The sequence below is a fragment of the Cinclus cinclus genome, chromosome 25 (genome assembly GCF_963662255.1).
Source record: "Cinclus cinclus chromosome 25, bCinCin1.1, whole genome shotgun sequence".
NCBI lineage: Eukaryota > Metazoa > Chordata > Aves > Passeriformes > Cinclidae > Cinclus > Cinclus cinclus.
The window spans coordinates 3,660,419-3,677,892 of NC_085070.1; the positions used below are offsets into that span (position 1 = coordinate 3,660,419).

General features: G+C 52.6%; 1 protein-coding gene across 5 annotated transcripts; it reads right to left on the reverse strand.

The window, feature by feature from the left end:
• Positions 1-2,445: 2,445 nt before the first annotated feature.
• On the reverse strand, positions 2,446-14,046 carry B3GAT1 (beta-1,3-glucuronyltransferase 1). Of its 5 annotated transcripts, none has more exons than XM_062508666.1 (4): positions 13,920-14,046; positions 10,676-11,184; positions 8,541-8,837; positions 2,446-2,532 (listed from the first exon to the last, which is right to left on the reverse strand). In XM_062508666.1, exons 1-4 carry the CDS (start codon positions 14,029-14,031, stop codon positions 2,446-2,448), a joined length of 1,005 nt encoding a protein of 334 aa, XP_062364650.1. In that variant the 5' UTR covers positions 14,032-14,046. The 5 variants fall into 5 exon arrangements, with proteins under 5 accessions (XP_062364650.1, XP_062364652.1, XP_062364651.1 ...); XM_062508668.1 differs by having other exon boundaries at positions 10,676-11,183; positions 13,913-14,031; XM_062508667.1 differs by having other exon boundaries at positions 13,857-14,031.
• Positions 14,047-17,474: the final 3,428 nt, after the last annotated feature.

Below are 17,474 nucleotides of genomic sequence, written 5' to 3' on the forward strand. Positions count from 1 at the left end.
TATTCTAGCATTTTTAGAGAACCACATGCTGGAGACATGACTCCATCCAGGATCAGTGGTGAGCTGGTGGTGATCAGCAGCTCCCTGATCCTTTCCCTCCCTCCCACTCTGGGGCCTTACAAGAAAGATGTGGACAACCTCTTAGCAGGGATAGGACAAGGGTTGATGGTTTTAAACTCCAAGAGGATATATTAGATACAAGGAGATTTTTTTTTTCAAGGTGGGTGATGTCACACTGGCACAGGTTGCCCAGAGAGGTGGGGGATGCTCCATCCCTGGGAATATTCAAGGCCAGGAGCAACCTGGTCCAGCTGAAGGTGTCCCTGCCCATGGCAGGGGGTGGAACAGAGGACTTTTAGAGTCCCTTCCACCCCTAACCCTTGCATGATTCCACGACCACAGAGCAACGTCAGGTTGCCCCCCCCAAACTGAAGAAGGAAAAGGAGAGGGAAATCGGAGAAAGGGTTTGTTGTAACCTGCCTTGCTTTTCCCCCTTCCCCCAAACCCTTCCTGTCTTGTGCAGCGTAACAAACACTGATTAAAGTAGGTTTAAAATTAAGGGCTAGGGTGCCATCTCGGAAGGCAGCTGTCCCCTCCACGGCCAGAGAGCTGCTCGGGCTGTCACACACATGGCCACAAGGTCCGTGTTTCTCAGCAAAACCAGAGTCCCCGTGGCTCTCAGCCTCACCCAGCCCCTGCTCGGTGCAGCCACATCCCATTTGGAGCCTCCGTGCCGGGAGCTGGCAGTCCTGGCTTGCTGTGCTTTATTCTCCACCTCCAGAGCGTTTGCTTGTGCTCTGAGTCCAGGAGGAAGGGCAGGGGGTCCGGGCAGTTCATCTATGCAGTGTTTGGTTTTTCACAAGGCTAAAACTCGTGGGAGCCAGCAGAGGTCCTGGCTCCTGCCTGGCTGGCTGGGTGGATGCTGTGGAGAGGAACGTCCAGGCTGTGCATGAAGAAATCTTCTGCAACAGAGACACAAACAGAATGGGTATCACCCCTGTGCCTCGCTGCAGAGCCATCCCACAGCCCTGTCCCACTGCAGATCCTGGAGTTGTGCTGCCTGGGAAATGAGGCTGGGGGAGCAGCGCTGGGGCCAGTACTGGAGAGTTCCAGCTGATGCCTTGGGTTTGAACTTTTGCATTTTTCAGAATCTCTGCTGCTCAGTGTGTAACTCTGAAACTTCACATTAGGTGTTAGCAAGGTCTCTTCACAGGGGAGTCAGACACAACAATCCCTTTCTAGCTGGAGAATCAGGGACAACTGGTACCCAAAAATCAGAAACAACAGCGAGGGAAAGGGGGCAAGGCAGGGGCTGAGACTTCATGGCCTGGGGCTGTGGTTGGATGATTAACCCCAAGATGAACCAAAACTTATAAAAGTGTAAAAACTGGTGACCCGGATCCATCTTGGATTTGATTTGGGTGTATCCCCAGCCAGGCTCTTGCACTGCCCAAGGTGGATCCTTTCAATAAATACCTATTTTATTCCTTTTGCTCTGACTAGTCTCTGTTCCAGACCAGCCCCTCTTTCCAGGCATCACAGCCCCTCTGCAAAGCCTGTCCCTGGCACACAGAACCTGGGGCAGGCTCTCTTGCTGCCCTGCCAAGGCCACAGAGCAGCCTGCTTCCCCCAGGGAATGAGACATAAGGGAGCTCATTGCAGGTGAAAGTTCACCACTGCTGAGCAAATGTACCCCCTTCCTACTCTTGCTTTTCAGCAACCTCCTCTCCCTCCAGGCCTGGTTCTACACTGCAGTGAAAGGGAGTTGTGCATTTATTTTTTTGCCCATAATAAAGAAGGACAGCTGCACAGGCTGGGTGCAGATACAAGTGAATAGCTTGTCCTTCACTCCTGCAAACCAACTGCAGAAACACCCAGGGCAAATACAAGCCAGCCATCACTGTGTGTGCTCTTTCCTTCCTTCCACTGAAAAAGACCCCCCGCTCTCCTCAGGTGAACAAATACCTCCACACCTTCCTATACACTCTGTGGCTTCAGTGTGGGTCTAAATAAAAATTTCCTTCAGTGAATGTTTCTGCCTGACCAAAAATCTTTTTGTTGGTACTGCTTTAGCTTTCCTCAGGTGTTTGCAGCTGGATGAATCCACACCCTTCACCCCTGTGCTTCAGCTATATTAAAGTTAATAAGGAAACTGTTTAGACAAGGATTTTTCTTAATGGTGCAACTTCGGCTTAAACTCCTACTCCCTGCATTTTTCTTCCCCTCAATATCTCAGCAGGCTTTTTGTCTTAAAAATAGATTAACTTTAAAAAAAAGAGAGATTAACGAACGGTCTTGAGAAGTTTAGCAGTAAGGGAAGGTGAGGGTTGTGAAAAATGGAAATGGAAAAGCACATGTAAGAGCTTTTATCTTTCTCCTGCCCTTGTGTAGCCTCTCACTGCTGTTGGAAACACGAGCTCTTACCTGACGTTGGTCTCTCCACGGTCAGATTTCCACATTGGGATCTGTGAATCCTTTCTTGCCCTCGTTCACCAGCACAGGCTTCTCTGTCCTTGTGTGCCAGACTAAAATCTGAAGAAGGCAGCAGAAGTCATTAGCTGCACCTCTCCAGTGCACTAACAAATATTCCTGCACATTAAATCAATAGTGCAATTTAACCAGCCACCCTGGAGCCTAATGGTGCATCCACTGCTGAGAGGGGCTTTGCATAAACCTTCATTTAGGCAGAGCCGCTGCTCTGCAAAATGCACAGTGCACAGAAATTACCCATTTTACAGTGTGCTGTCGTGGGACATTAACCTGCTCCTTCCATGTACTTATCGAGCAGCTCCCTCCAAGGGCTCATCAGCCTTCCAATGGGCTAAGGCAGCTCCCTCCCAGCCAGGAATCACATCCCTGCTTCCCCACAGTTCCTCACGCTGCTTCTTGGTTAGCACCTTACACTCCACAGCCTGTGGAGGGGAAATGCAAATTCCTGACATTTGGGTCACGTTGTGAGGCAGGAGGCACCACCAGCTCTTCCCATCACCACCCCTGCCTTTGGCCGGGGGAAATATAACCTGAATTTTTCAGCATATCCCTGAAAATCCATTACTGGGGAGCAGACGTCACTTCTCTTGTCACTTCTAAATCCTTTCGAGACCCTAAAAAGCCACGAGAGTGTCACTGAGCTGGGAAGGGCTCACTGCTGCTGCAATGCTGTTGCAGCCTCTGCATCCTCCCTTCTTCCCACGAGCTCTGGGCTGCACACACCCTCTCATAGCCCAGCATTACCCTGTGGATCCCCCAAAAGCCCCCTCCCCAGTCCCTTTGGAATGCTGGCCCCATACAGCCACCCCCGTTCTGTCCCAGGTATTCAAACTCCTCCCCAGCTTGCTTAAAACAGAGCTGAAGCTTCTCCCAAAAGCCTCCCTCAGTCTTGGCAGCAAAGTTGCACAGAGATCAACATCTGTGGAGGAGAGCTGGCAAAATCTGAGGTGGTTGAGTATTTCAGGGGGGCTGTTATAGGAAATTGTTTCTGCTTGCTGTGCTCAGACAGTTCTGGAAGCTGCTTAAAATACTCAATTATAATCATTGCTTCCCCCTAGAATGGGGATTGCTGGGAGCAGCTTTATCCTCTCCGAGCAGGTTTCCTGCTCCCCCTCACCTGTGCCTGGATGTTTGCCACCTCGTGGGGCTTCCCTCTGGTTGTCATGACAATCCCCTGCACACCTCTTCCACCCAGTGCCTGCCTTCCTGACAAACCAGCCCACGTTCTGCTTCTAAAGGATGAACAAAGCACCTTTCAAACCCTCCTGGTTTCAAGCAGAGCACCTTCCCCCACCTTCCCAAGGAGCTTGTTTGACCAAATCCATCTCTGATGTGAGCAGTCACCACCTCCTGTGTGGAGCTTAAATCTCTGCTAATACTGAAGCAGTAGAGACCAACTGCTGGCTGGAGTGGGTCCAGAATTCCATTTCATCATCCCCCAGAAACACTTCAGAGCCTGCTCATCAAAGTCACCCTTGATTCCAGCCCTGCTCTCCCCACGGCTGCAATTACTGAGCTGCTTGCCCAGGAAAAGGCAAAACCCAACAGGGCTCACGAGTGGCTCTCAGGGCTCTGCAAGGATGGTGTGAGGATAAACCAGGTCCTGGAGAAGTCCTGTAGCCAGTTCTCCTCTTCAGAGAGAGCTGGGGAGAGCCCTGTGCACTCCTGGCACTCCACACTCAGCCCTGCTCGTGGCCCAGGGACTCACTCACACTCCACGAGCAGGGGACCACAACTGCACATCACCAGTGCTCTCCTTCAGTTGGATCCCACTTCTGCACTGTTAAAGCCAAATGCCATAAAAGGCAGATTAAATGAGCTAAAATGGACACATTATCAGAGTTTGCAGCTCGATACAGCAGCTTTTACCATTTTTCATGCTGTGCTCTTTAACGTGGGAGGTAGATCACCATTTAGTACAGAAACGTTTGTTTTTCCTTTCAGCCAATGCTTGTTTTTTTCAACAAGCAGCATTTTTATGCCTCAGAGAAGCTTTGGCTCTCTCACAAGAGACCAAACAGTGAGGGGGACCAAATATCTGATTTTTCCTGAGCAGTGGATTAATAGAGATCACCTGAGGGACTCCCCTTTAAAAATACTACTGCAAAACCCTTCCACTCATTCAGAGCCCTGCCATTGCAAGGACTCGAAACAGACCTAGGAGATCACAAGGCTTCATCTCCACAGCAGAACAATTCATTGTCTCCCAGCAGGAGATTTAAAAGCAAACAGAAGAGATCAACCCACAGCAGGAGGGAATCACAGGGTTTCTATCACACAGACCCTCCCAGGAGGGATTCAGGAATTGATTGGAATGGGAAAAGAAGAGCCACCAGGCTGAAAGGGCAGCTCTGCTCCCCATTCTCCAGCCTGACAAGAAAATGTTCCCCCAGCTGTGGCATTAATAGTGCCCATGGGTCCCTGTCTCTGCTTTACCCCTCCCTGGCTGAGCTCACTGTAGATTGTTCCCTGGGCGTTCACAGAAAATGGGGAGCAGAATGTCCCCCTTCTTCCATCAGCCTCATGGCAATGCCAAATCTCAGACCTCCCTCCTGTGCCAAGGGATCGAATAGAGAGAGGATGGTTTCATCTGGGGGTCTGGGGAAATGCACAAACAGCAGCACTCCAAATACAGAGAGCTCTTGCAAAGCCCTGCTTCCTTACAGCTCCAGGACAAACCAATCCTTCCCTCCTCATAAGGAGGGATAACTTTCTCTTCAGCAGCTAATACTGTCTTTACTTTCTCGTTCATTTTGGCCGGTTCCCAAATCTAAGAAAATAAGCAGGACACGTGATCTTTGGCCTAAACTTCAGCTTTTTGCAGGAGTCCGTGTTTGTGGGCTGAATTCTGATCAATATTACCAGCAGTGCTCACAGGGAAGGCAGCATTTTTGGAGAACAGATGTCTGTGCTTATCTTACACATTCCTCTGATCCCTCCTTAATGACTTTGTCTAAGCACATCATAATTTTTAATGTAAATCTCCCTGCAAAGCAGGTGTGTGGTTATGTTTAACAGAAGCAAAGCATGACAAGTGCTGGGAGCACAGGAGACAGAGAGGAGCCTGTGCTTTGATCTCCGGGTCAGAGGACCCCAGACCACAGCTGGCTTCGGTCCTTCTCTGCTGCTGGCCCAGGCTCTTCTCCTGGTGAAATGGGTGAGTAAAAGCAGAAATGGAGATTTCCAGGGAAACGGAGGCTGCTGGCGCTGGCTAAAGCAGAACTGCAGAGCCCAACCTGCAAAGCTGCACTCGGAGCCTGCCAGGAGCAGACAGCATTCAGCTCACAACAAGGACCCTTGTGAGCTCTCTCCAGTCCAGCCAAGAAAAGAAACTCGGTCTGCTTCCGATGCTGGGCAGCAATCCCTGCTGCTTCCTCCCCATCCCTGACCTGTGTCAAAGCCCTGCCTGGCTCCTGCACCATTTGTTTTCTCCTGCATGGAAACAATATTTTCCTTCCTCTGCTTCCTCCACGTGTTCCTCCGGGGCTGTCATTTCCCACCCCCAGCCTTTCAGCACAGCTTCCTTCCAACAGGTATTTATTTACAGCAGGGACAATGGAGCAAAGACTGAATAACTGGCCATGGAGTAAACACACCTAATCTTCTGTACACACGGTAAAAGCAGCCTGTCCATCTCTCCTGCCTCTTGGAAGCACATTTCTTTCCACACAGTGCCCAGGAACAGGGATCTAATTTTAATCCAATCTCTTTTCCCATTCTTGGGAGGCTGGTTGGGGTATTTGTTCTGGTGTTGGACAGCCATAAGCACAGAAATGCGGATTGAGAGGCACAGCAGGTATCAGATAAAACCCAGATTTGCTCCTTCCCCTTGGCTCCTCCTCCTTATTCCTGGATTCCTTGTGAGAGCACTGCTGAACATTCAGATTCCTGTTTTTTTCCATGGCTTTAGAGCAGTACACATGGAAATCAGGCAAAGGATAGTAGCCACATTTTCTTTCCTATCCCAAAAAGGATGGAGGCCTGGATCCAACACTGGTGCTGTTGGCAATAACAACTTCTTTGAAATAAAAGAAAAAATTCTGTTGGGGTAATTAAGCAATAAAGACTCTCTAAGTCAGACTGGCTGATGTTTATAACAGACAAAGGTGTGAGAGTGCTACACGGGGGTCTCTGATCTCAGAGGGATCCCAGCACACCTCCAGTATTTAGGGAGCCCACTCAGAAAGTTTCAAAGCCCTTGACAGCACCTCTGTGTCTGATGGGCTGTGACTGACGCCTGCCACTCTAAGCAGCTCTGTCTCATGGTGTGTCCCACGCTCCCTGTCAGCCCAGACACATTCATCTCTCATCTCAGACTGGGAAGAGTTCAGGAGAAGAACCATCAGTGGTTTCTGTGTTCTTTAGCACACGGGGTCCTGCTCCCTGACCCAGCAATGTGTACAGGCAGCACTGATCACTCAGCTGACAGCAGAAAAATTCCTCCCAAATGCAGCTTCCTGGAAGCCTCCTGGAGCTCAGAGCAATATCCCAGGCATTAAACATTTCTGGATCATCTCTGACACAGAAAGATCCAGGTTTTTGTGGGCACCTACAGCACAATTATTGCACAGATGTCAGGAGGGAGAAGACAGCTTGGCAGCAAGGCAGAGAATGTGTGAGCAGCCCTTCCCTGCAGCCAGGAAAGGCTGTGGCTGTTCCTCCTGGGTTACAGCTCACACGGACCCACAGAGCCAAACCCCAGCGTGTCACAGCACTCAACCCCCCACCCGGGAATTCACATTCAATAACTGACATTCCACCCATGGAATTCCCTGCTCCAGGAAAGCCTGCCATGAAAATAATCATTTTAAGGGGTGATGTAAGAAAGAACAGTTACAGGGAAGGGAAGACTCTATTTCAAGGCTTATGCAACCATCAGCAGCCTGGAACGGAAAGAGAATAGGTGGCCTCCACACATTTTAGTGCATAATCCCCCATTCCCACCTTCCATGAAATGAGGGTGTGCTCTCTCCAAACACAGAGGAGCAGCCTGGAGGAGACTGAGGGGAGGCTCAGGGCCATCTGCACTTTCTTCATGAGGGACAGTGGGTGGACAGGCACTAATCCCTCTTCCTTCTGTTGAGGACCCAGGGAATGGCTGGAGCTGAGCCAGGCCAGGGTCAGGTTGGATATCAGGGAAAGGTTCTTCCCCCAGAGGGTGCTGGGCACTGCCCAGCCTCTCCAGGGAATGAGCATGGCCCTGAGGCTGCCAGAGCTCCAGGAGGAGTTGGAAACCACTCCCAGGGATGCTCAGGGTGGGATTGTAGGGTCAGGAATTGGCCTGGATGATCCCTGTGGGTCCCAGAGCTCCATGAGCATTTGGGCACCACTCCAGGGATGCTCAGGGTGGTATTGTAGGGTCAGGAGTTGGCCTGGATGATCCCTGTGGTTCCCAGAGCTCCATGAGCATTTGGGCACCACTCCAGGGATGCTCAGGGTGGGATTGTAGGGTCAGGAGTTGGCCTGGATGATCCCTGTGGGTCCCAGAGCTCCATGAGCATTTGGGCACCACTCCAGGGATGCTCAGGGTGGGACTGTAGGGTCAGGAGTTGGCCTGGATGATCCCTGTGGTTCCCAGAGCTCCATGAGCATTTGGGCACCACTCCAGGGATGCTCAGGGTGGTATTGTAGGGTCAGGAGTTGGCCTGGATAATCCCTGTGGGTCCCAGAGCTCCATGAGCATTTGGGCACCACTCCAGGGATGCTCAGGGTGGGATTGTAGGGTCAGGAATTGGCCTGGATGATCCCTGTGGTTCCCAGAGCTCCATGAGCATTTGGGCACCACTCCAGGGATGCTCAGGGTGGGATTGTAGGGTCAGGAGTTGGCCTGGATGATCCCTGTGGGTCCCAGAGCTCCATGAGCATTTGGGCACCACTCCAGGGATGCTCAGGGTGGGATTGTAGGGTCAGGAGTTGGCCTGGATGATCCCCGTGGTTCCCTTTTCACTCAGGACGTTCTGTAGTTCTGTGGAGCGATGGAATGACAGTAAACCCTGTTGTTTCCTCCCCCTGTGGCTCCTGAGCACCCCCCCAGCGGGACGAGCGCGTACCTTAGTGCAATTGGCAGCCTTGGGCTCGAGGTCGCCGAGGGTGACCAGCTCTCGGAGCAGGCTGCTCTCCTGGTAGCCGCCCTTGACCCCGCGCAGTTTGAAGTAGGCCTGGGAGCGCTGCAGGATGAGGCGCAGGTTGACGGCGAAGCCGGCCATGTCGATGGCGAAGGGCCGGTGCGGGTCGAACACGGTTTTCCAGCCGTACACCTTCCCCGCCGCGTTCACCTTGGGCGACTCGTAGCGCAGGCCGCCCACGAAGGCCACGGGCCACACCGACACCTTCCTGGTGCTGCGCATCTGGGGGCGAGCACACACAGCGCCTCGCTGAGCCCCGCCGGGCACCTGCGCTTGCCAAGGCAGGGGGTTTGGAAGCCGCTCGCCCCCAGCACCCTGCCCTGCTCCCCGGAAGGCTCAGCCTCCTGTTCTGCTCTCAGCTCGCTCTCTTAGATCAGGGATCTCCCAGAGCTAATGTCATCACTGCTAATTACTGCAAACGAGAGCAGAAGAGCTCTGGCACTTGCCCTTCTGCACTATACAGCTGCTAACGGCAGCCCCTGTCCATAGGGAACAATAATGTGTGTCTCCTGCATTTCACAGCACATTTCCTTGGCTCAGTGACCTTAACTGCAGAGACATATCTGAGAGGAGAAGCCTCTACGAGCACAGCACACAGTGAATGAAGGAACCCTTTCTGCTTTATTCATGTGAGGAGTCTCTCTCAAGATGCTGCCAGAGCCTGCCTCAAAGGGAACGGGGGAAGAAAGAAATTCAGTCTGAATTCACTTTCAGCTTTCAAAGCGTGTGTATTCCTGTGGCTGTACAAGCTAAAGTGAGAGCCATTAGGGAAGGGAAAGAGGCATGTATAAGGAAACAAATAGGAGATCCCTGGTATGAAAACTGGCAGCCGGTGGGGAAGGAAGCAATCCTCCTTTCTTGTCCCTTACTGCAAGAGTTTAACCTCAAGAGAGCAAGGGAACAAGTAATTTCTGAGCTGGAAGCCAGATGAGGTACCTGGCACTGTGAGTCCATTCAAACCTGCAGACAGGAGCTCATTTAGAGCCCCAGCCAGACTGGAACAAAGAGCAAAGGTGGGAAAAGCTCCCCCTGCCCAAGCCCAACCAGACTGTCAGGACATGCTGAAATTCAGCCCTGGAGCTGCAAACTTCCAGGAGATCTCAGCCCCTCTGCCTGCTGATAGCAGCCTGGGGGACATCCACGCCTGAGTGCTGGCATAAGAATTGCTCCAGGGGGGAAAAGCTGCACATGTCTCCTGGCACAGACACATCCCTCGCCCAGGCAGTGCACGGAGGGCTCTGCTTTTCCAGGGAAAGCAAAATCTCTGACAGACTCCTGCTCCTCATGTGTGCAGCAGGGCAGAGACACGCACAGAGAACATCTCTGAACAAGGTGTCCTGGCAAGGCTGTGGCTGTGCTGTGCTGACACAGCTCGGGGGTGGCTCTGACAGCCGGGCTCTGTGCGGAGCAGGCACTGAGCTCCCTGCAGCCACGGAATTCAACCCTGGGATGGGAGCAGGCAAAGGCAAACTGCAGGGAATGAAAAGGATCCCTCAAATAAAAGCAGACAGACAAGAATTAACAGCCAGCCAAGTGGTGGAGGAGGAAGGTGGATAGCATCAGATCAGCTGGAAGTCTCTGGGATGAGGTGAGGAAGGAGGAGAGCTGAGGTTTCTTTGCACGTTGGACAGCAGGGGATGTTCCAGCCCTAACAAGGCTCCCCACAGGGAAGGCAGCTCCTCATTAGCTCCCCTTCCATGGAAGCTGCCTCCTGATCACATGCCACAGATAAAGCGGGGTTCCCATTGCTTCCCATGGGATGTTTTGACTCTGGAAACACACAGGGTAACGGGGCTCTGGAGAAAACCAGAGCACAGCCACAGTGACTACAGCCAAGCCTAATCCAGAGCTCAGGGGAGGACATTCCCAGCACCTCCTCAGCTCCCTCACAGCATCTCTCATCATCCCCCCAGCAGGCCCAATGTGGTGGTTCGTAAAGGTTTCCTGATTTATTTTTTTTTTTCCTCATGTCACCATTTAAAGTTCAGCCTGTTTTGCCTTCCTCCTATCTCACAGCATAAAAATTTCAGATTAGTGAACCAAAACCACTACACCCTTACCTCCTCGAAGAGCTCCAGGCTGTAGGTGTTATCATCATCAGCAAAGTAAACAATCCCGGGCTGGCTGTTGTTTTTGTTAAAGGTCTCTCTCAGCCACCTGAGGGCCAGGTTCCTCTGCATGGTGCCGCGGGGGATGCGGGGGTCCCTGATGTCCCCACGCAGTTTGTAGTTGCGGGGTGTCTCCACGTTGAGGTGCGTGTAGTTGAGCCCCGTGTCCCGCAGCAGGCGGGTGATGAGCGGCGTGCGGCGCTGGGAATCCTCCACCAGGATCCAGTGCAGGTTGGGCACGTGCAGCAGGGTGTTGGCCAGCCTGGTCAGCTCTGCCTTCTGCACAGGCCGGCTGTAGGTGGGGGTGACCACGTGGATGGTGGGCAGCGTGTCTGACCACGGGGGTGGGCGCGTGTAAACGTACTCTGTCCTCACCACCTCCACAATGTCCCGGTCCGACAGGCAGTATTCCTTGGAGTCCAAGCCTGCAGCGAGATCACGCTGGGAGTCACCACCATCATCTGGGCAAGGGCATGGAGAGAAGAGAGAGCCGCATGGACTCGGGTGTCCGGCACCCCCCGGCTGAACCAGAGGGTCACCCTCGTGGGTGCCAGGAGAGGAAACAGGCTCGGGTGGAGGCTTTCATAGACAAGGGCACGGATAAATAAAGGAATCAGGGACAAACACACGTGAGAAAAGAAGATTTTGCTGCTAGAAAACCAGCACCAAAAAAAAAAAAAAAAAAGTAAAATAAAAAAGGCCTGAGTGCCCAGGACAACTGGGCTGAGTGCTCACAATAAGCAGCTTCACAAAGCACCCAGAGGAGACAGGACTGTAGAGCAAGTACATCTAGGTAAGGAAAGTGGCCACGTGGACTGATGATCCATCATCCCTGAAGAGCTCCAGTGCTCTGGGCACCACACTCAGTGGGACAGGACTCACAGATCTTCATTCAGCAACTGGAGCATCTGGACTGGGAGGCAAGGAAAAACCTGGTGGAAAACACCAGGCCAGTGAAGAGCCCCAGGAGCACAGTCTGGGCAGGACACTGCAGTGCCCCACTGCTCTCTGACAGGCACAAAGAAGTGGGGAAAGACACACTTCAAATCCAGAAATGGAGAGTGGAAATTAAAGCCTGTAATTGTAGGGTTTTGGGGTTTTTTTATTTTCCTACAGAGACCTCCCCCTGCCTCAACTACCCTGCCTCAAAAAGGCCCCTCCAGCCTTTGAACAAAACAGCCCCCTCAGGGGTGCAGATGTGAGCAATGAACAGCCTAAAGATCAGATACTCTGATCCAAACATACAAAATCCCTGCAAATTGTTCACAACCAGCTCAAGGAAAGCCAATGTTGACGCTCCTGCCGCTTTTCCAGGGTGCAGCTTCCTCATTTTCCACTGCAGAGCAGCAGGAATGCCGCGGCCTGCAGACATGAAGAGGGACCCCCACTCAGGATGTAAAGGCTGCCTCTCCAGTGGGCACGGAACACTTTGAGCCACGGATTTTTCAAAATCAGATAACTACCAGGGACTTGAGATGAAAAAGAACAGGAACAGAGATCTGACCCAGCAGGGGACTACCCGTGGCTTTTTCATAGCATGTTATTCTTCCAGCAGCACAGACTTTGATACCTGAACCAAATGAAGGCTTTGTGCTCCATGGCATTGACAGAGGGGGGTGGATATTTGGGGGAGGAAACAGGGTACGTGTTGCTATCAGGCCCTATGTGCTGCAGAGCACCTCAGCATCACACAGCAGAGCTCTCTGAGAGCAGGGAACGCTGGAATCTGTTCAGAAATAAATCTGCGAAATGCATTGGACACAGACAGAAATGTAATTAGCCAGGATGGTGCCCGAGACAGTTTGCAAAGCCCTGCAGGTCAAAGCCTCAGCTGTGAGCCCTGGCACGGGGAAGTGCTGCTGTTCTGGACATCTCCAGGTGCACATCTCTCTCAGCACCTGTGAGCAGAGCATCTCAGAAGGACGAAATGACTCCTCTCAAAAGCTTTCAGGCTGGTCTCCACCACCACTCGCTTTCCACTGGGGACTCTGAGAAGCAGATAAGGGTCTCATCAAGGTCACTGGTGAGTTCTTGAGCCAGCCATTGGAGCAGTCTCTGTGCTCTAACTGCAGAGGCCATTCACAGAAAACAGCTTTTAGGGCAGTGATCAAACTGCTGTACAGACAGGCAGTGTGTTTTTAGTCATTTTTAAAGTCCTCTTTTAGAGCCTAGTAGATCCCTCATCCTCTGAAACACTGTCCACCTTCCAGAAGGGATCAGAGTAATTTTTCCCTGCTCAAAACCTCAGAGGTGGCTGTTAGGAGAAGGGGAAAACTGTTCAGGACAGGCTGAACTCTCTGCAACTCAAACTGCACATCAGAGTGTCCAGCAAAGGGATAAGCAGTTATGAAGGATGAGGACAAACACTGAAAGGGGAGAGAATCCCTCAGAGAAAGGGACCAGAGAGATGAAGGGGTCCTGAAAATGATCTGGCCTTCCCCCAGAGCAGCCTGCCCACAGCAGAAGGGCAGAACCAAGAAGGAAGGTGGCAGAAGGCAGTGTGGCTTCTTCCAGCCCCCAAGAGCCCTCATAGCCCTTAAACACTGCTGCTGTGCCAAGAACAGGACCAAACTGGGATGCTTCTGGCCAAAAGGGTTCCCTCAGAACTTCCTGGAGCCCCCTGATTTGGGCCAGGGCTGTATTTACTGCAGAGTGTGACAGGCAGTGTGGATTCAACATCTCAGAGCGCTTTAACTCCCCCAGGCAGGTGAGATCTGGATCTTGCCTTCTCCTTCAAGTGCAAGAGCACTGCTTTTCTGCTTTCCTAAAACAGTACTCTCAGCCTCACATCTCGCAGAGCAGCTGCCTCGACTGGCAGCTTTGTTTCCTGTGCTCTCTCTCTTTTGCAGCCTTCCCGCTGGAATAACTCTGTGTGCAGAGCTGCAAAGGCCAGCAGGGAGGGAATCCTCTCCCGGGGAACAAAGAGGAGCAGCACTCTGGATTTAGGCCATAAAGAGCTCTCCAGGTGCAGCAAGCACGCCCCATGGCGTGGAGTTTGGTCCTTCTGAAGAACCCCTAGGAGCACTGGGCTGTCACTACAGCAGAGGTGGGGATGCTGCTGCATGGGCATGGTCTGGGAGCTGAGATGAGCATGGCTGCCATGGAGGAATGAAATGAGAGAGGAGATGAGGACGAAGGGGGGATGCATGGGCTTGGCATGGGCTGGTTTGGTTTGGTTTGGTTTGGTTTCTCTCACCCTTGTGCACTGCAAGCAGTGGAGCAATGGTGCTCTGGTGCCAGACGGTGATTAGGAGTGTCCAGGGCAGAACTATCAGCACGATAGCCAGGATGTCTCGTCTCTTCGGCATCTCCAAGACTGACTGGGCCCACAGCTCCTCATTACCTGACAGTGAAAACCCCAGAGACAGAACAGCAGAGCACATGGAGAACAGAAATAAATGGGCAGGAAGGAGCAAGGACAGAGAGAGAGAACGCGAGAGGGAGAGAGCAGCCAAGGCGACACGACTCGTGGGTCTTACCAGTGCTTACAACCCACCCATTGCAGAAGCAGGTTTGGAGGGGCCTCGGCTGCTGAGCCCAGGAGCAGGAGAGCACTTCTGGACAACACTGCTGGAGCTGCCAGCAGGAACCTCAGGGACTCATGTGGGAGGAAACCTGCAACACAGAGCAAAGGCCAGTAGGCAGAGAAAGTACCAGGGCTCTCGAAAAGAACAACCCCAGTGAGGCAGTGAGCAGCAGCAGTGTGCCACCCCTCCAGGGAGATCCCTCCTGGCTGTCCAGGGCCATGCTTTCCCTTTACATACCCTTGTCAAACAAGTCCCTCTTGTCAGCTGAGCCAAAGCTGCTCAGTGTCTGAGCCATCCCAGGGAACAGAACCTTCCCCTCAAGCCAGCCAAGCCCACGGGAGGAGCAGAGACTGCCACAGGCACAGCCCTGCCTGACACCTGCCCATGCTGGGACCCCCTGATCCTCTCCCTTGGCCAGGCAGAGCTCTCGGGGTGGCTGCACCTCTGCTCCTGGGAAATGTGATCCCATATTTTTCCTGACTGACACCTTAGGATTTCAGCTTTTCTATTTTCCTATATCCATTTGTAACCCTGCAGTTCTTTAGTGTAGAACTCTGAACTCCATACCCAGTGTGAGCTGCTGCTCTCCCATTTTGGGCACACACAACAATTCCTCTCCAGGCCTGGCAGTCAAGGACACCTCACTGTCCCAGCCCTGAGAGATGGAAACAAAAGTGACTGGGGGGAGCAAACTTGGGCTAAATGACTTCATTACCTGGAGCTGTCATTGGGAGATGAACCCCAATCTGCAAATGGACCAAACTTATCAAAGTGTGAAACCCTGTGAGCCATTGTCCATTTTGGGTGTAGCCCCTGGGGGCTTTGCCTGCCCAATATGTATCTGAAAGCCCTTCCATAAATAAAACTGCTTTTTATTGTGTTAATTTTGGCCTCTGTTTTTAGGTAACCCCAGAAAAAGGCATCACTGCCATCAGTGTTCCCTCAGCTCAGCCCATCCTGCAGGCAGCTCCAACACAGACAATTTTAGCTCAGACTTCCAGCAGCCTGCTCAGGTTGGTTCCCTCTTGGAGGTGCTGTGCCTGGAGTATATTAAAGTGCCACAATGGCTTAGTTTGATGCACATACAAGATTTAAGCAGACTGTATTTTATCCTGGCGCCTCGGTGAGCACAGCACTTAGCTGGGCAGTTTGCAAACACGGGTAGAGTTTAGTGCTGCTGCTCCCATGTGGGACAACGCATTAGAGGCTGCTAAAAGGGCTGAAGTGCAGGCAGGCAGAGCCCAGGGATGCTGCACAGGGAGCAGGATGCTCTGGGGAATGCACTGCTCTCCCACTGACAGTGATCTGGGAGTCATCAGATCCCTCCTCAAACCCCCTCCAGCCTGGGCTCTTGGTGCCACTTGTGCAAATATTTTCCCAGAGATGGCTTTTTCTTGGTTGCATGAGGCTGGTGTGAAGAAATCCAGATTCAGATCCCTGATTAGCCCAAATTGGATTGATTTGAGTTTGCCTTGGCCACTGGGCTGTACAGCCAGCCCCCAGCACTGAGCCCACTTGGAGTGAAATGGCTCCAAGAACTGACAGGTTTTTCCTCTAAAGGAATCTTGCAATCAAGCACTATACAAGTGGCTGGACAGAATCTGGTTCTTCCAAATGAGCACTTCAATCACAGAGGTATTCATTTACCAGGGAAAACAAGAGGGAAGGAGGTCATAGATTGGGCTCTGTCCTTAAAAGTGTCAAGTAAATGTCCCCCAACTAAAAGTTTCAGTGAATCATTTATGTTTCCATCCATACAAAACCTAATCTCGTAGGAAAATTTCCAGCCAACTCTAGCAAACAGCCAGTTCCCCAGTCAGCGCTCTCTCATTTGTTTTCAGAATTAGTGAAAGCAGCCTCATTCAGACAAAATAAACCAGGGAGGAAGAGGAGGAATTATTCCAGCAAGCATCAGCCTACTGCTGCATCCCTGTCCTGCCCTTGGAGCCAGTGAATTCCCGATGGCTTTGATCTGCCAAAGCACAGTGCCCTGAGGAAAGAGCATCTGGCCTCATCCTGCTGTCCCTGAGTTGCTGACTGTGCCTGAACAGAGGACAAGGACCGCTGGCATCCTTGGAATCCTCTGATAAAGCAGGAACAGGTCCCTTGAGCATCCCTGCAGGGCAGGGCCCTAAGGGGCAGCTGGAAAGGCTGAAGCCTTACCTGCTAAAGTGCCTTCCCCAGAAATCACCAAGGAAAGGATTCTGCTGCTGGAGAAGGGGTGGGAGGAAATCACAGCTAAAAAAACCACTCAGAGCCCATTCACAGCCCCTGGCAAGCTGCCACAGTGGGCTGGCATCACCAAATGCTGTTTGTCATGGGCAGCTTCCCTTCCTCCAGACACAGTGCCCCTACCTTAAAGCTGCCTTTTCCCTGCCTCCTGCCCATCCGGGCTCAATCCAACCTCGTCCCATGGGACAGGCTGAGCTTGCCAAGATGGCAAACGAGCCCCTTTGTGCTGGGGTGCCGCTCTGCTTTCCAGCCCCTCAGCACTGGGGAGAACGAGCAGGCTCCAATGGTTTGTGCCTTGCTCTGTCCCCAGTGCCCATTCCCTTCCCTTTGCCCCGGAGCGTTCAGCAGCTCGCTGGTCACTCGGCCGTCGCTGTGGAGCTCCAGCTGCCCAGGGCCAGCACAGCCCATGGCCCAGCAGGGAGAGCTGCCAGGCACAGGGAATGTTCCAGTGCTCCCTTCCCTGTCCCCCCGGAGCTGCCCGAGCTCCCTTTGCACCATCAGCGCTCCTGGCTGCAGAGGAGACTCGGATGCAGGGCCTGCAGTGAATGTCCCCAAAGGGACACGAGCCCAGGGTGGGTCCCGGGTGGAGATGGGTGGCTGGCAGGGACACGGAGCCAGAGCCTGACCCCAGTTCTGGCCCCACTCTGCATCCCAAGCTGCCCAGCAGCATCCAGGGAGCACCACGGGCGCTGCTCTGCAGCGTTTCCTCACTGCTAATTCCTGAAAGGGATTTGCTTTTACTGATGATCCTGGCTGAAGGATGTGTTAAGAATTCCTCTGGGGCTGCTGAGAGCGCTGTGGAATCTCCATCCAGAGCCTTCCAAGCTTCCCTCTCAACACCCTGATGCCACCAAGGGCCTCGGCGCGAGGTGACGCCGGCTCTCAGTGTCACAAAGCCACGCTCCCCACTCTCAGCACTTGCCAAAGCTGCCAAAGGTGAAATCCATTTCCTCCTGTGAGAAACATCAGCCAGGAATTACACGGGAGCCTGT